Source organism: Sardina pilchardus, chromosome 4, assembly GCF_963854185.1.
Source record: "Sardina pilchardus chromosome 4, fSarPil1.1, whole genome shotgun sequence".
Classification (NCBI taxonomy): Eukaryota; Metazoa; Chordata; class Actinopteri; order Clupeiformes; family Clupeidae; genus Sardina; species Sardina pilchardus.
The window spans coordinates 1660120-1677377 of NC_084997.1; the positions used below are offsets into that span (position 1 = coordinate 1660120).

General features: G+C 39.6%; 1 protein-coding gene and 1 long non-coding RNA gene across 2 annotated transcripts in view; one reads left to right on the plus strand and one right to left on the minus strand.

The window, feature by feature from the left end:
• Window positions 1-1549: 1549 nt before the first annotated feature.
• plekhm3 (pleckstrin homology domain containing, family M, member 3) overlaps window positions 1550-17258 on the plus strand; it is a 73492-nt gene continuing 57783 nt past the window's right edge. Inside the window, exon 1 of the mRNA XM_062533717.1 lies at window positions 1550-1668. Within this exon, the coding sequence (XP_062389701.1) occupies window positions 1567-1668 (102 nt within the window). The 5' untranslated portion in view covers window positions 1550-1566. The remainder of the gene's footprint in view (window positions 1669-17258) is intronic.
• LOC134078071 (uncharacterized) overlaps window positions 4209-17258 on the minus strand; it is a 45803-nt gene continuing 32753 nt past the window's right edge. The window contains exons 2-3 of the long non-coding RNA XR_009938818.1: window positions 4607-4682; window positions 4209-4469 (exon numbers count right to left, since the gene is read on the minus strand). This is a non-coding gene — a long non-coding RNA (uncharacterized LOC134078071). The remainder of the gene's footprint in view (window positions 4470-4606; window positions 4683-17258) is intronic.

Consider the following 17258-nt stretch of genomic DNA (forward strand, 5'->3'; position numbering starts at 1 on the left):
CAAAAGGCATAAATTAGATTATCAAGGAGTAGCTGATGCTATAATAGGCTACATGTAGGGATGTGGATAAAGATTTTTGGGTTGCCTCATGGTAGACCAGTCGACTTGCACTATATGCGAAAAGAATTTTGGCGCGTCCTAAATATGCATCTTGTCAGTGATTGGCTGGAACAGTGTGTTATGTTTATATAGTCCAGGCTGGACCAAGCTGTTTTTGTTGCCATTTTTGGAGCCTTGGCTGTCCACAAAGATTGTGTTTTTTGTTCAGTGTATTCAGAGCATAGCAGCTAGCATGGTGACGTGATATTGGCTACAGTATATGTAACAGAAATGTTTTAAATTAGAGACTGCGTAACGTCGCTTAGAGCACCTTGAAGATGTATTTTATCTGAAGCAACTTATGGGGACTTCTATACAGAAACACACACAATTCACCTTAACACCCGAGCAGTGGTCCAACTTAGTGAAAAACAGACAGGGTCAAGATTTTAAGAAATACAGTTTGTGTTTGTGCCCATAAGTCATGTCAAATTACTTTTATTATCACTTTAAATTCCACACAGTCATTGAATTTCCTTCCTTTTAATCAGACAGGCGTTGGTTAGCTCGGTTCTGGTCAGGGTAAAGTAGGAATGTAAATATAACCCTCTCCTAGATCAAGACGAAATTAGAGCAGGATAATTAAAGGTTTTATACAAGTGATGCAGGCTGTTCCACTCATAATATGTTTTTCAGATGCAGGCATTCTTTGTGGCACGAACTGACGCATAAAAATTCAGCTTTTTAGGATGCAACAGGTGGCATTGTTCAGCCAACTATCTTACCTCGGCCTTTTAAACAAACAAAGTACAGTAGGTCTAAAGGCACCACCCTAACGTTGTCAGTGGCTTTTGAAGGCCTATACAAATCATAGGCTATTTTAGATCTGGGTTGTTACTAGGTTGAAAACAGAACAACTGGTGGCAATATCATTCAGTAAACTTAAAACACAATTAAACAAGATTGCTCTTGGGGTCCCCTAGTTGAGAAGTGCAATAATAAACAAACTAAATACAAACTCTTTTGCAACAAAGTGAGATACAACCCTGCTATAATATACTGTAGAGGGAATGTACGGAAAGCAGTCTGTAGAAAAAGATCGGAGAGTGGTCTAGCCTCACGCCTCCCTCTCCAAAAAGTGAACCATGGTGTAGAGATGATGTCCACTGATGATAGAGGCAGTCTTGTCTTGGTGAACCTATGTGGTGTGCATCATGGGGGGATTTCTCCCATGTGCGTAACGGTGTTTAAGTCAAAAACGCGTAACTACGTGCATTTCACTCAACGCGAATTCAAGTTCAAGTTCAAAGTTTATTGTCATGTAGCCTATTCATATAAATAAGCATTTATTGAGCACATAAGCTCAAGTGTCCATTCAACTACAGAAATTAATTAAAAAGAAAAATAAATAAATAGATACTATAAAAGTAGGCCTACCTACACACAAAATATGGTGAATCGAGGTGCACTCATGATAGGCCAAAGGGTTGAGATGGGACTCAAACGTTCCACGGACCCTTTTTGGTGATGGACCAAGGATGCTGGAACCACTGGAACATACTCGGCTCCGACAAGCTCTGTTACACCCCCGGTAAATACAGACCCGATGCTGTAGCCTATGTCCCTGCAGTGAGTACAATTAACGTCTTAATATTGCGCTGTAAAATTGAATGTTCTTTAATATGACGTGTGTGAGTCGAGGCTATGGTTTAGGCTGTCTGACATAGTGACGCCCAATGACAGACAGCGTTCATCTGATATTTATGCTCATAGCCTATCGTTGAACCTGCACACATAAGGTTGATGTTGCCTGGAACATTTTTCCAAAGATCAGTCGATTTTGGTTTGCTATTGAGATAACTTACAGGAAACGAGACTGGAAATGGTGGCTCATGCAGACATCCGGCTTCGGGCGTTCCGAGTGAATGCTTATTAATCGGGGCCTGATTTAGGTTATGCAGTTTGCTTTTGCTATGTGTTTGATCTTCTCTTCAAATGTAGGCCTACCGTTCTTAATGATAATGTCAGTGACAACTGACATGCTACACAAAGAGGTGCAGTGTTACAAACAGTAGCATATCAATGACAGCCTTTATCCCACCGCTAGTGTGACGTAGGCTACTCCCGAATTCCAAGTAAACCACCGTTGCTCCTTCCGGACCGGTGAAGTACCCGATTTGGTTCCCCCCCAGTTCGTGTTTCCTTTACGCCACTATACTAAAGTTCTTGCGTTGTGGCTAGGTTACCGTACGTATTCTTAGTACTGAATTGCGTTTTCCGGTTTTCAGCTACGGTAGCCGACTAGAGCTTCTGCGGAAACACGAACTGGGGGGAACCAAATCGGGTGCTTCACCGGAACGCTACTCTATCTGTCAAACTTGGTGTTGATGTAGTCTTAACCATTGAAGATCAAACTGAACTGATTCGCCTTTCCACTCCCCAGAGATAACCCTGTCCCTCAGAGAAATTATATGCGACGGGCAAAAAAATGCTAAATGCAAACTCATTCATCTCTGTCGGATTGCTCACCAAGTGTAGGCTAGCCCACGAGTTACACTGATGCGTGGCACTTGTAGACTGCACGTCTTCTTTCCGACGGTATTGTAGGCTAATCAAGGGTTTGCGAGAAAATCAACGTGAATTTAGGCTACATGAGAAGCATTAATTTGTACAAGAAGCCATTCCCGAGTAATCCCGTGTTTAAATTGCAAAACATTTCGTCTTGGTCTCCGACTTCAGTCTGTGTAGCACCCAATAGGCTAATGAATACTGTGTTCTTCCACTTGTTTGGTTTTAGAACATTTATTTAAACTACATTCGATAGAAAACATGGGCTTTGCTTCCTCATATTGCATTATTTTACACTAGAATAACCAGGCCTAATTACGCTCACGTTATTTTAAAGTGACAGGCACTCAATTAGACAGTTGACATTAAAAATAAATGTAAGTCAATATGACAATCGTGTAAAATGTGAGTCAAAATAAAAATCAATATGAAATAGTCAACTTACTTTGTATTTTAGCTATATGCATATCATAAATAGGCCTAATGTAAACTTAATTTTAGCTTCAAAATGATACAATGATACAATACAATATATCAATCATACAATGATATGAAGCGAAGCCACCTTTTCACTGAGAAAACTGTGTTTGGGGAAGTAGGCCTATGCCTTGTAATGTCTGGTCTCCACTGGTGTGCTGTGTAATGTCTGGTCTCCACTGGCCCCACCACATTAGTGGAGACCAGACTACATTACAAGGCATACTTCCCCAAACACACTCAGTGAAAAGGTGGCTTCATATCATATTGTATGTGATAAGCAGATCACAAAGAAATCGGGTAACCTGACATGGCTGTGATGGTAGATCGTGGTTTTGTGATTGAAGACATTGTACCATGCAAGGTTTACAGGCTAGCATTCCTTGCTGGGCAGTCTCAAATGTCTGCTACTGAAGTTAGGGAGACCCAGGCCATAGCACGTGTTAGGGTGCCAGAGCCATGAGTAGGAATTAATTGCAAAAACAACTAAAGCTGGAGCTATTTATCCTTTATTTTACCAGAGAGAAGAAACATGTTAGTTGTTCAACATACAAATTATTATTATTATTACTGTCTAAAACTGTGTAGCTTTGTTTTTTGTCATATTCTAAGGCAGGTCATTACAAAAAAATGATTTGAAAATGGTCAACTTAATTTGAGTGCTTCTTCGTCACTTTAATCCACCAATTTCATGTCTTACCGTTATGTATTTGTGACCTTCTGCAACAGTAGCAAAAATAACATCACACCAAATTGTTTAAATTCTAGTCATCTTTTTATTAATCAGTCATTTGTTATTAACCTTATGGTTATGTGTTCTTTAAGTATGACCATTACATTTTTAAAAATGCTTAACATGCAAAATAGTGCAACAGTGCATCTCACGCTTTGCTACACAAGAAAGTGCTGAGGTAAACATAGAAAAAAAAGTGATCTCTCTGATGATGTCAGTGATTTCATTGTCACAGGGAATTAATCCTTTCTACGAACATGTCCTCCTGATGTCCTGAATCTAAACAACAAAATCACATCCAGAAATCAGCATCTGGCCCTGTATCTGCCTAGTCTGGTTTTCAACATACTCAATCTTTTAAGATTGAACATTAGTCTGGCGAGGCTCTTTTAAGATTGAACATTAGTCTGGCGAGGCTGTGCTTTGTTTCTACTGCACTTCGCGTCACTTAAGTTTCGTTATCGTCGCGTCACCGACCAATAGTGTTCCAGGACTAGAGTATCGCCGTTTCTGATTGGAGCCAAAGGTTCTGGCACTAAACAGCGAAAATAGATCTGCTGGGATCTTTTAGGGGAGCCCATCCATGGGGCATCAGGATGGATAAGGAACCCATACTGATGGTGGGGAAGTTACTCTCCTCTACAGGTTGCTTCTGTGAAAAAGACAGAACAAAAGGCAAAAAGAGAATATAGGATAGACTAGATCACAGGTCATAGGTTCAATGAAATTTAAGTTTATAAGCATTTCAGTAATGCAATAGCAATACGACAATGCAGTAACAATACAAACCTGATTCCTTCTACAAGCCTTCTTTTGGTCGGGCTTCGAGGACCACCATCTTATTCACCAGATCAGGTTTAACACCCTGCAATGACATCAAACACGTTTAAGTAAAAGTAAACCTAATTGTTAGCGTAAGTTTAAAAGGTAAATTCCCATGGTTCTTGGTTTGTGCCACCTCTGCTCTGAACAGCCTTGAACTCCAGCTTCGAATAGTGTGCTGTTTGATACAGAAGAGCTGGCACGTGGTAGCACAGGCCAGTGCCAGCCACACATGTACACTAGGGATGCACCGATCCGACTTTTTCAGTCCCGATACCGATACCGATGCCTGGGCTCTGCGTATCGGTCGATATCCGATACCGATCCGATACCATTGTTAATTAATAAACTGTATACTTCACCATGTGGAAAAGACTAAAGGCATCAGGCTTGACTTAAACATTCTTTCCCTAACTAAACATTACTTTCCTAAAAAAATCTAACAAAATAACACTTAGATATAAAGGTAATGTATTATTATTATTATTATTATTATTATTATTATTATTATCATCATTATTGATTATATTACTAGTATTAAAAATAAACAGTTGTACACCAGCAGCAACTTGGAACAGCATTCAAATTCAAGTTCACAGTTATTACTAAATAATAAATCTAACAAAAACCAATTTTGCAGATAAAAATCCCATATTAGTGACATACATTGAAACACCCCTGCCAAAATCGTGTCACCCGCGACACCCCTCTATTTACTCATAGTGGTACGGTCCCGCAGTTTCCCCACAATAAACGAATTAGTTCACACGGAGTTTGAATGGTGGTAAACGGTAGAAGTTGTATGTTTTATCTAATAAATGAGACGTTTAACAATTTGAACAATTGCATGTCTTTATACCAAGAACAGTTTATACAGATGAGATGAAAATGACAATGTGTTTAGTTTGAGTAGCCTATTTTGTGTTGACTGTTACATTAAACATGTTGCCTAAACGCAACAAAACGCATGAAGATCGTAATTAATCTATGACAAATGGTGGTTGGTATGGATATTCTTTTGATCCTATGACATAAATTTGGTATCTGTATTTATCCCATCCATGAATTTAGACACTCAGAGCACACAGTGAGGTGAGGCACACTCTAACCCGCAGCATTGAGCTGCTGCTACAGCGACGCTAAATGGCTGGTTGCGCGTCATGGCTCAGCCTTTTTTTGAGAATAGCTATATTAAATTCGGTTCGGCCCATGGATCGGCCCATTTTTTCCGATCCCCGATCCAGCTATTTTGTTCATATCGGGGCCGATATCCGATCCAAATATCGGATCGGTGCATCCCTAATGTACACGAACAGCTTTCGAGTGTCACAGGCTTTGAATCCCTCTGAACAATCTGTTACAAAATACATGTGTTAGAGATAGAACAATTGTCAGTTGCAAGAGCAATTCAACGTAACAGGTGCAGTAAGAGAAACTTCAATTAATTCAACTAACTCCATATCCCCATGATTGACTTCCCCTACTGTATATTCTCTTGAGTAGGCCTACCCCACAAAAAGGTGTCAGACAACAGCTTTTGTAAACTAATGTGAACATATACTTAAACATCCACAATTTCATCCAGAGTCACTAACAAGTCTTGAACACAGTTTGAGAACTAATGAACTGTAATTAGCCTAGGCTGGGAACTTATAAGAAGAAATTAGAAAAGTGAGACACTATAGAAGTGCATCTTATGTGTAGCAGGCCTAGTCTATAGCCTACTTTATTATGCATAATGCAATGTGTCCAATTTTATGATTACGCTCACTGAACTCATGTAGTGAAGTAGTAGCAAAGAAATAAAAGTAAAGAAGCTGCTAAGAGAACTCTCAACAAAATCTAGTTTCTGTGAGATGTACTTGGAACAAACGTGACCATACACATTGAGAAAAATATAGCAGTTGTTAGGTAGCCTAGTTGAGTATTGTTTTCGTTATCATTTAATTATGCCATGCCTCACAGAAACTTGATTTGAGTAGCAGCTAAGTTATCATGAACCTGTGTGATCCCTTGGACTGTCAGACTTTTTCTTTTCTCCATAATCCTGAAGCACTCAGATTTAGTAACCTTTCCTGCCGGACTCTTGTTTGAAACTGGGATTAACACCGGGGTTAATATATTATATTGTACACAAATAACACACAAAATATATTATATACAATACAATAGAGACATAATGGGTCATGTGCAGCATGGGCGGGGGGGTCTAGGTTTAGACATAAGTAAACCTTTGTGGAGCAAGGCTTCTGCAGGAGAAAGGCGGAAAATGGTAGTGGAGGAAATGCATAGGCAGGAGGAGACTGTTAGATGTACCAAGGCAGTATCACAGGCAAGACAAGGGCAGTGGGTAAACTGGGAAGGGGTGGGAAAAAAGCAGATTAAATGGAAAGATCTATGGGGCATGGATGCTGGCAGGATTAGATTTATGCTAGGTGCTACATATGATGTGCTCCCGTCTCCTAAGAACTTAAGTCAATGGTTTTGTGAGGATGATAAATGTACACTTTGTTCGTGTGTGGGCAGCCTCCACCATATCCTATCAGGGTGCAAGTAGGGATGTAACGATTACCGGTGTGACGGTCAACCATGATAAAAATGTTGATGATAACAATTACCGCGTTCATTTCGAATATCATTATTATCACGGTTGATACTACGGTGTGGTAACCGCGTGTTTAATTCCTCCCAGCTTCATCCGAGCCTGCTTTTGACACAAGCTGGAAGGCTACTATGAAACAAAACTTTACCTTACTAATTCTGTTTTCTAATTGATGGATTTAACCATGATTCGGATAAGGCTACACCTCCTTTCAAAGGGCGCAAAATTTTCACCTCAAAACGTGCGCTGTATCATGTAGCCACTCTGCGTCTTTTTATGTAGACCTACACGTTCACATTAAATCTAGGCTATTCCACTAACGTTATCAGGAGAATGCCGTAAAGTTTTATGTTGAGCGCTGGGTGTCACTCATTGGATATAACAGATATACCAAACTCCAAATCACAAGTTAAGCTATAAGCAGCCAACATTTCCAACCAAGGAAAAAGTGAGCACAATGCCACGGTAACCTACCTACAGAAGGCTATGGAATTTAGTTCATTTAGGCCTACTGTAGTGTTTAACACAGCCTATTGGCAATCTTTTCCATCAAGGTAACTATCCCGTTAGCTCACGCGTCATGTCTATCATTAGGCTAATGTACAGTAGCCTAGTGCTCACCAAAATCATAGAAGTTAACATTGCAAGACACTTATCTTTTCTATGATCCCAGCAATATTTTCTTTGACTTGTTAATTTTTTGAACATTCATTTTATTGAACTATGCGTGACTACTTTCCTAAAACCGAATGAAGGTTAATATAATTAGGCTACTTCACGTATCTCTTAAAGTGACAGGCTCTCAATTAGACCTACACAACACCCCTGTAATGTCATTAAAGACAAGTGTAATAGTTTAAAAATCAATATGAAGTATTCAAATTACTGAATATTTTTAGCTATAAGTAATTATGCAGATCCTAACATATTCTAAACTATTAGCAAAATATATAAAGTTTATGAATTCAAAATATGCAATAGAAACAAGACAAGCCATTTTCTGTGTGTGAGGAGGGTTGAGCAGAGACTAGGATTGCCACTGCTGTGAATGATCGGTATCCTGCTGAAGGTAATAAGGGTTTGCCTATATTTTTAATGTAAGAAACACTTTTTTAAACTAAAATATTTCAGCTTGTCTACACCCATCAGCGCTTTCTTAACATATTGTACACACAATTTTTAAAATATCGCGATGATACCGAAAACCGTGATAATTTTGGTCACTATAACCGTGGGGTTAAATTTTCATACCGTTACATCCCTAGGTGCAAGGTAAGCCTCACTCAGGAGCGCTATACATGGCGTCACAACCAAGTACTGAAATGCTTAGCAGCAGCAGTTGAGGATAAGCGGAGAGAAGTTAATTCATTAGCAGCAAGTAAGGATGTTAAGCAAATTAAGTTTGTACGTCAAGGGGGTCAACAGCGTTCCACGAAGGCCAGGTGTAAAAAACGGCTCTTTAATTAGTGGAGCGGGGTGGGAAATGAAGGTTGATCTAGGCCAGCAGATGGCAGTACCTTCCCATATAGTGAGCACTAGGTTGAGACCCGACCTTCTTCTTTGGGCAGATAGAGAAAAAGTGGTTTTCCTGGTCGAATTGACTGTTCCTTGGGAAGACAGAGTAGAAGAGGCCAATGAGTTAAAGAGAGCAAAATACACTGAAATAGCATAGGAGGCAGCGCAGCGAGGTTGGAGTGTGAGATTAAGGCCTATTGAAATTGGTGCACGAGGGTTTGTGGCCAGATCTGCTATTGGCTTGCTGTCTGAGTTGGGCATTCGTGGACGAAGTCTAAGGCAAGTGGTTAGTAACATGTCTTTGGCAGCAGAATGAGCAAGTGAATGGTTGTGGGTGTGGAGAAGCTCTCCTTCCTGGGGTAAGGTAAGCTAGCTGGCTTATTTGTTCTGTGTTTGTGATACGGTGCCTAGGTTTATGGTGTGTTCATGTTGCTGAGGGGTCATTCCACCTCAATTCAACAAATGCCTTCTGCTTGACCATCTCAGATATCCTTAAAAATTTTACCACCTAAAGTGTAACCATTTAAACTAACTTAGCCAAAATATTAGATTGGTATACCTAATACATCCAGAGAAAAACATTTTTGAACATGGTACCCCCCTTCTGATTTTTGGCACATTGGTGCCCTCATCTAAATCTGCAGCAAAGTTCAGATGTCATTATCTCAAAAAGTTTTCAAGCTAAAGACTTCACATTTTCTGTGAATAATGATTGCTACCTTTTGCTAGCTTTTTTGTTGGAAATATTGTAACACAAAACTGAAAAATAATCAATTTGGATGATATTGTATCTCCCCATTACAGAGGTATGACAAGCTATACCAATGAATTGAACACATCTCCAGAAAGAGTATGAAATGGGCTTTCAGACTGTGAAATTTCAAGATCGCAATGTAGGCTACCGCTCACGTTAGGCCAGCAACCATTTCACTTTCATAATAAACTGCATTCTGGTACAAGACATACAGCAAGAATAACATTATTTGGCATTAAGCAGTGTGGAGAAATCGTATGCGAAGTGTCAGCCCCTATTTGTGCCCATTGCTCATTGGTCATCTAATGTAGAATGTCTATTATTCAAAAACGTACCTTAATGATACACCACAATATAAAGGAGCGAAGTATAAAAAGAAAAACCTATTATATCAGATGGATTAGACGAATACTTGGTAAGGAAGTAGCCTACAAGATTATGCGACGGACGTTTCTTATTCCATCAACCTCGCTAAACAAGGCGGCGCTCAACAGAAATAGCCTTTTGAACTAGTGCAGACTTCCACTTGAAGCTAAAGCCGTTCGATTAACTCAAGTTAGCTGCATCTTGCCCTCGTTTATTCAAACGAGACTAAATCAGCTTCATGTCTGCTCGTGCACGAGGTAGAAAAGTAGACCAAAATCGTACATTGACGAAAAGAGGATATATGTCGTAAAATTAAGGCAAACTAGAAGATTTCAGTTCGATTTACAAGCGCCATCTACAGGATTTTCATCGGAAGTAATCAAATTGAACACGAGAGAAAAAAATAGATAGTTGCCTAGCCTACATAAAAGGAGAATAACGAAATCGTACTGTAAATCGCTAAACAGCAATTATGGTTTGAATTAGGACTTTGATTGTCATCACTCTGAGCAAAACGAGTGAATTAGTAGCTCAAAACAACTTTGGCATAGGCTATCAACACTAAAGATAACCCACGTTTGTAGATTAAAAGGGTTCCCAGCTAACAATTTCTGGTTAGGAGAACGTTTTTAGAACGTTTTTTTCTTGGTTAGGGGAACGTTGCCTGAAAGTTGCAAAAGTTGCCCCATGGTTCCCCAGGAAAGTTTTCCTGACGAAAATACAACGTTTTTTTTTCTGGTTATTTATTTTGGTTAGCAGAACGTTCTCCTACCCTTTAGGGAACGTTACAATATTTGGTTGCATTAATGTTCCCCTAACCTCCCAGCAACAATTAACGTTGAAAGGGGGGGAAAATATTAGATTTATCGTGACATGCGATTAGCTCCGCTATTCAAACTCGCCGTCTGCGACTACATCTGTGGAAATAGTGGGAGTGAACGTATGTCATAGATGACAAAGGCAATGTCAATGTACTATATTTTTCACTTACCGTGAGCTACTTGCTGAACTGCAACGAATATGGCCCGTTACACCTAGCATGTGTCAGCTAAACATTTAAATGCGGGTTAGGTCTAATACTTTCTTGTCTACGGTGTCTTTTTCCCCATAGGCTAAACGATTAAGTCAGATCGGTTGTTCAAAACATCAGCAGAGCAGGCTAGCCTTAGATGAAATGTCCCAACCACGTTTCAAAATTCAAAACTGGCTGCTTTTATTGCATCGTATTCCATTAAAAGTCCTCGGTTCAGAACTATGCTGGATATTTGGTTTAATTTATTTAAAATTGGGACTGGGAATTGTGGGATAGGCTAAGTGAAAACAGTAAACAACAAAACGGTAATCATAGGCTATAACTTGGACAGCCGGAGCCACTTGCACTGCGACCAATGTTCCCTCTAATTTTTTTCAGCACTGAGCAAAATGTTTTTCTTCTGAGCGCAGGTTTTACCGCTGTGAGCAATTCGCAACCACGCGACCTGCCAAAAATGACCATGCCCCCCCTCCCCCATATATATATATATAATTTACATGACAATAATGAGAAAGTAATTTTGTTAAAGACGGTTAATATGATGCTGTTTAATTCATTTATAATGGTGCACTGTCACTTTAAGACTCTTCCGGCGCACTCTGCTGTGCCTATGGCCTTCTCACAGTTTATTATAATGCTCAGGAGTGCATTACTCTTTGCGTTTTTCTTTTAAACGTTTCTTATAAAATGGAGATATCAGTTATCACCAATGACAAGCCAGCTGGATCCCTTTTGTGCACGCTCAAACGCGTTCCCAATCAAATGAGTAACATAACGTAAATTAGATCTATTGCAATGGAGATTATAAAGAGTAATCTCTATGTAACATGCTGTTTTGACATTGACATTGCAAACGTTCTCTAAGAATAGTGTAAAGCAGTTTGCTGTAACGTTTGCCAACGCTGTTGCTGGGAAAAATAGCGAACAGCCAATGATAACCTATCGGGCAAAATCTATGATAAACTAATGCATGCATTAAAGTGCGTGACGGGCTGTAGTTTGGACACCGCTGCTTTAGGTAATCAAGCTTCCACTCGGACAAAGTTTTACCACTAGCGAACTCCCCTTTCGCTTTTGCCTCCGAGCAAATATGTAAATATCTCTGAAAGTTTTATCCTACCTGGACCATCTTTTGTGTCAGTTTGGACTATTTCATCTAGCCACTCATTTTTAAATGTTAGGCAGACCTTTTTCTGGAGCACCTGCTCAGCCTTTCTTTTCGTCATGGTACCCGCCAAGAGCCTTAAGAATACTTTGTTTGTAACGTTGTCTACATCCGACTTGGTTGTCAGACGTGTCAGTATTTTAAATGTTTGCTAACTAGGCTACATCGCGTTTGATAGTCACATTTTTAACCCCTGAAAAAAAAATAGTTTGTGCGGTCTGAAAAATATGCGCGGTCTGAAAAATCTGTTGCGCGGCCACTTCGACTGGCCTGCGCATCCGCGCACGCGCGCAGCTTAGAGGGAACATTGACTGCGACAGACAATTGTTTTCGTAAGCAAACTGGCTGGTGGAGATTAGGGATGTTAACCGGTGACTGTTTGACCGATGGTTGACCGTATCCACGTTAGCCGACCAAAGTTGTCGCTAGTCGGTTAAAAAAAAAAAAAAGAGCCATCTTTAAATTAGGCTAAAGACAGTGGACTAAACGCTACTACAGCTAGCCCTCTCATTCCAAGAAGATCTTTTTTGCGTGAAGTTAACAAATTATCCCTCACATTCAATGTTTCATAACTCGCCTGCTTGTAGGCTACGCTATGTAATAAACCAATAAAAACATTTGGCACGAGGTCACAGCGGTGGCCGCAGCGTCTTTTGCAACCTGGAAGTGCGCTGTTTTATCCATTGGGTTTTATCGTGTTGCAGTCTAGGCAACTTTCCGCATAAAATGGGCTTAGATTTGGAAAGACATTACATCTACATTTCAGGAAGGGTCATCAATGGTAACAGATAAGGTAATGATCATTTTTCGTTATTATTGTTAGCACTTCCTCAAACTAAGCTGCGTCTCTTCGGAGCTGTCATTTTCATAAGTGAGCCGCGGCCATTTCAGCTTCAAATGAGCTTCTAACACTAGACTAACGCCTTTATTTGCAACGCGATCACCTTGTACCCAAACCATTTTCGGAGCAAAGGAACCATTTGTCCTCCACTTACAAGCTCCTTGGTTTGCAGGACTCATGTTTGGCGCTATAGGATTTAAAAAAGTGACGTGAGTGAAAGGGCGGCGCCGGGGCTGTGTGTATGAGCGTGGGACAGAGAGATGAGAGTTGGGAAATTGCGTGGCTGTTATTTCAAATAGCGTAATTTATTTTAAACGAATCGGTTAACCGGTTTCAACCGGCTAATGAGCCTCGGTGGTCGGTCAAGAAAATTTGTAGTTTTCGCCATCCCTAGTGGAGATTAACCAAGATTATAACTTGGGTTGATTGCTCAGCCCAACTGTTGACATTCTGTACATGTCTGAAAGACTGTATTTCACAAATGAAACCAGTGCGAGTCGAGAGTTGACTGCAGGGCAGAATTTGTTTGCCTAGGGACTATGGCTAGCTAGTGTTTTTTTTTTTTTTTTTACTGTATTGGGTTTAACCCTTTGTTGACTGCCCGAACATTCCATTTTTTCCACACTTGATGACCTCGTGGCACAAAAAAGCTTGCTGTGTGGCCATACTACATGGCAGAGATAAAATATACACACCATTGTAATCAGAAGAAAGATCACTTCAAAATGGTATAAAACATAAATAACTATGTGTGAGGGTAACATAATTATGTCTAAAAATATGCTCATAATTAATCCGAAAAAATGAAAAAAAATACAGTTTTTCAACATAAATCTTATTTTTCTCTAATTTCTGTTGTAGATAGAGAAAAACTTAGAGTATATGACAGACTAGCAATGTTGTCCCCTACTCAAGGAAAAAAACAGAATCAATTTATCACTTTCTGCTCAAAAGTTATGGTCAATTCATTATGTCCTGTACGTTTGCAGAAAATAGTAGAATGATGACCTCGGGGCACAAAAAAGCTTACAGTGTGGCCATACTACATGGCAGAGATAAAATATACACACCATTGTAATCAGAAGAAAGAGCACTTTAAAATGGTATAAAACATAAGTAATTATGTGTGAGGGTAGCATAATAATTTGTATAAATATGCTCAAAATTAATCCGAAAAAAAGAGAAAATTACAGTTTTTCAACATAAATCTTATTTTTCTCTAATTTCTGTTGTAGATAGACAAAAACTTAGAGTATATGACAGACTAGCAATGTTGTCCCCTACTCAAGGAAAAAAACAGAATCAATTTATCACTTTCTGCTCAAAAGTTATGGTCAATTCATTATGTCCTGTACGTTTGCAGAAAATTTTAGAATCTTTACAGAGTAGAATGTCTTCACTGCCCGATTTGACATTTGACCTCAAAATCCAGACAGAATGGTCAAAATAAGTTATTTTGGCCATATATCCATGAGACAGAGCTATATATGGTATGTTTCACTATACTTTAGGACAGGTAATACAAATCCTTATGGAAAAGAAAGTGTTAACCTTTTAGTGACCCACGAAAAGTTGCACCTAAATAACCCAAATATGTACATTTTAACTTTTTTTTTGGAAACCACCACAACACCCAACATCTATTTTGATTGTATTTAGTTGATTTATTTGCAAACATAAATTATTACAAATCATATTGCTTCAGTAATTTTTTTTTTAGATGTGGTAACTCAATAAAGAAGTGCACTTATCAAATCACGAAAAATAACAATCAATAAACATAAGCAGCAATGGACAAAAAGTCAACCATCAACTAAAAAAGTGCTTCTTATTTAGGATGAAAAAGCATGTTATGAACAGTCAATCAATAAAATCTAAAAAAATGTCTTATTTATGGTCAACAATAAATGTAAATTCATTGGTAAGTGCATTTCCAATAAACAATCAATAGTGAATGAACACTCAATGTCAGATCAATGGTAATGGAAAGTGCCTCCTGCTTTCATGTGCAATAAACAATAATCTCTTGTCAATCACTATAAACAGTACCCAAGGAATATGATCAGTGACAAATTCCCCAGGGTTTTGTATAGAAGCATAAACTATGTTTTGATTTCACCATTCCACAGCAACATGCTGGAATGGTTGGTAAAGTGCTTTACTACACGTCACCTTGAAAGTCTCTAACAGGCCAGTGATTTTGCACAGTTTATCACCCTCATCTTCAGCACCAGTATCTACAACATGGAGCATTGGCATCACTGCTTTGAACCGGTCTCTTGACATTATGCTGCGTGCCCACAGGCCATGGTACATGGTTTTGGGGCTCCAGTATCTGTAAAAAGAACTGACTGGGACAAGGCCACAAAACATTACAAGGGCCATCAGTCGTGCCAATTCATCTGGACTGGTTTCTTTCCTTGTACCATCTGTGCCACCATAATAGGGCTTTCTGAGGATTTCCTCCCAGGCATAAGCATTTGTGTAGGTGCATTTGTAGCAGGAGGGCATCTGTAGAAAAAAGTTTTTAAAAATCTATGGCTTTGGTCATGGTACCTCGTGTTACTTGTACATCTAGGTGAACGCCAGGCTGGCGTACAGGACGGACAGATGGCAACTGGTTGAGCATGTCTGGATCATCATAGCTATATGTCTGGACAACAGGTTGATTCACTGGATGTGCAGCTCTCCCTGGGCACGGTCGCTCTGGCATTCCTTCTGGTCCTTTCAGGTTCAAGGGTCAGGGTCATCCTCCTCTGAGTCGTGGCAGAACCAGGAGAATGTTGAGTTCTAAAAGTTGAGATAAAATTAAAAAACAAGACAAGTTGTTCACAACCTAGGTCAAGGCTAATTTCAGTCAGAAAAGATTGTAGCAGAAAAGTTGCGATGAAAAAAAAAAGTAAGTTGTTTACAACCTAGGTCAAAGCTAGATTCAGTCAGAAAAGGTTGTAGCAGAAAGGTTGCTTACTTACTAAATGTCATTAGGCTTTCTGTCTAGAAGTTGAGGAAAAAAAAAAAACAAGTTCAATGTTCAACACCTAGGTCGAGGCTACTTTCAGTCAGAGAAGGTTGCTACTTAGGCCTACTAGGCATGTCTTTCTTATATGCAATTACTTTCTTATAGGGAGCACAAATAGACATTTCTGGAACTAAACAGAACGAGTAACACTGATATTTATTTATTCCTTCCATCCTATATTCAGCTCTTCATCCAGACATGCCCATAGAATATGCTAGCAACACTACAATGTTGGCAAAGAGCGAATAATTTACCCGCGAGAGATAAAGCGCGATCAAAAATAAACAAACACGAGGCGCGATTTATTTCTGTTGTGACAGACAAAAAACACACCATACAAAAGGCACAGTCTACTCAGAGTGTTATCACACGAAAATATAATGTTTTATGAAGCTGTAAGTAGTGTAAGTAGTAGTAAAATACAATATTGAGTTTCAATAACTTTATTGTTTACTCACGTTGTTGTCGTCGCCGTAGCAGCTAGTCGTCGTCGGAGTCAGAGTCACGAAAGTCTTCATCCAGTTCACGGTCCAACTTGTCCTCTTTTCCACTAGATAAGCCACTTATTTCACTGTCTTCACTGCTATTGTCATCATTTATGTGTTGACAACACATTTCTGCCACCTCAGCAGCTGAAAAACGGACTTGTCGATATGTATTGTCCGACATGTTTATTCATTGAACAGCCGCGAATGAGCGGAACGCGGAAGTATCGGAGGCGGGGCAATCACAAGATGTAAAATGACATAAAACTAAGCCAATAGGCTATCAAAACGAACTAAACTACTTGACAGTGATTGGCTAGCTGTTGACAACGTATCTACATAGTTTTTTTCATCGGTGAGGTTAAATGCGTGATTCAAACACGGCGAACACGTCATGGTTCGAAATCGAACCATATTTCAATGGGCCGTCCACAAAGGGTTAATGGAACAAAGTGCATGGAGTCTGCTAACACACCAACACACCAGAGCTGGCTGTTTTTTTCACGGACCTGAGATGATGGAAGTAGCTCTCAACCTCTCGCGCTAGCTGCCTCTTGCTAGTTAGACGGGCTATAGGCTCTGGTAGGCATATCAATCTAACAGAGGAGGGTAGAATAGAATAGGCTTATACTGATGTCGAATTTGCAACAAATTATTCCGACTAAGTTGCAGTGTGGCTGGCTGCTGGCCGTGTTCAATTGGAAACTCGATAGAAACTCTGGGGCGATTTTCATCAACAATAACCCAAGCACAGGACCAGAAAATAGCGTTCTATATGGTTATACAAATAAGATACCAAAAAACAACTAAGTAGCAACGTTGTGTGAAAAGAGAAATGC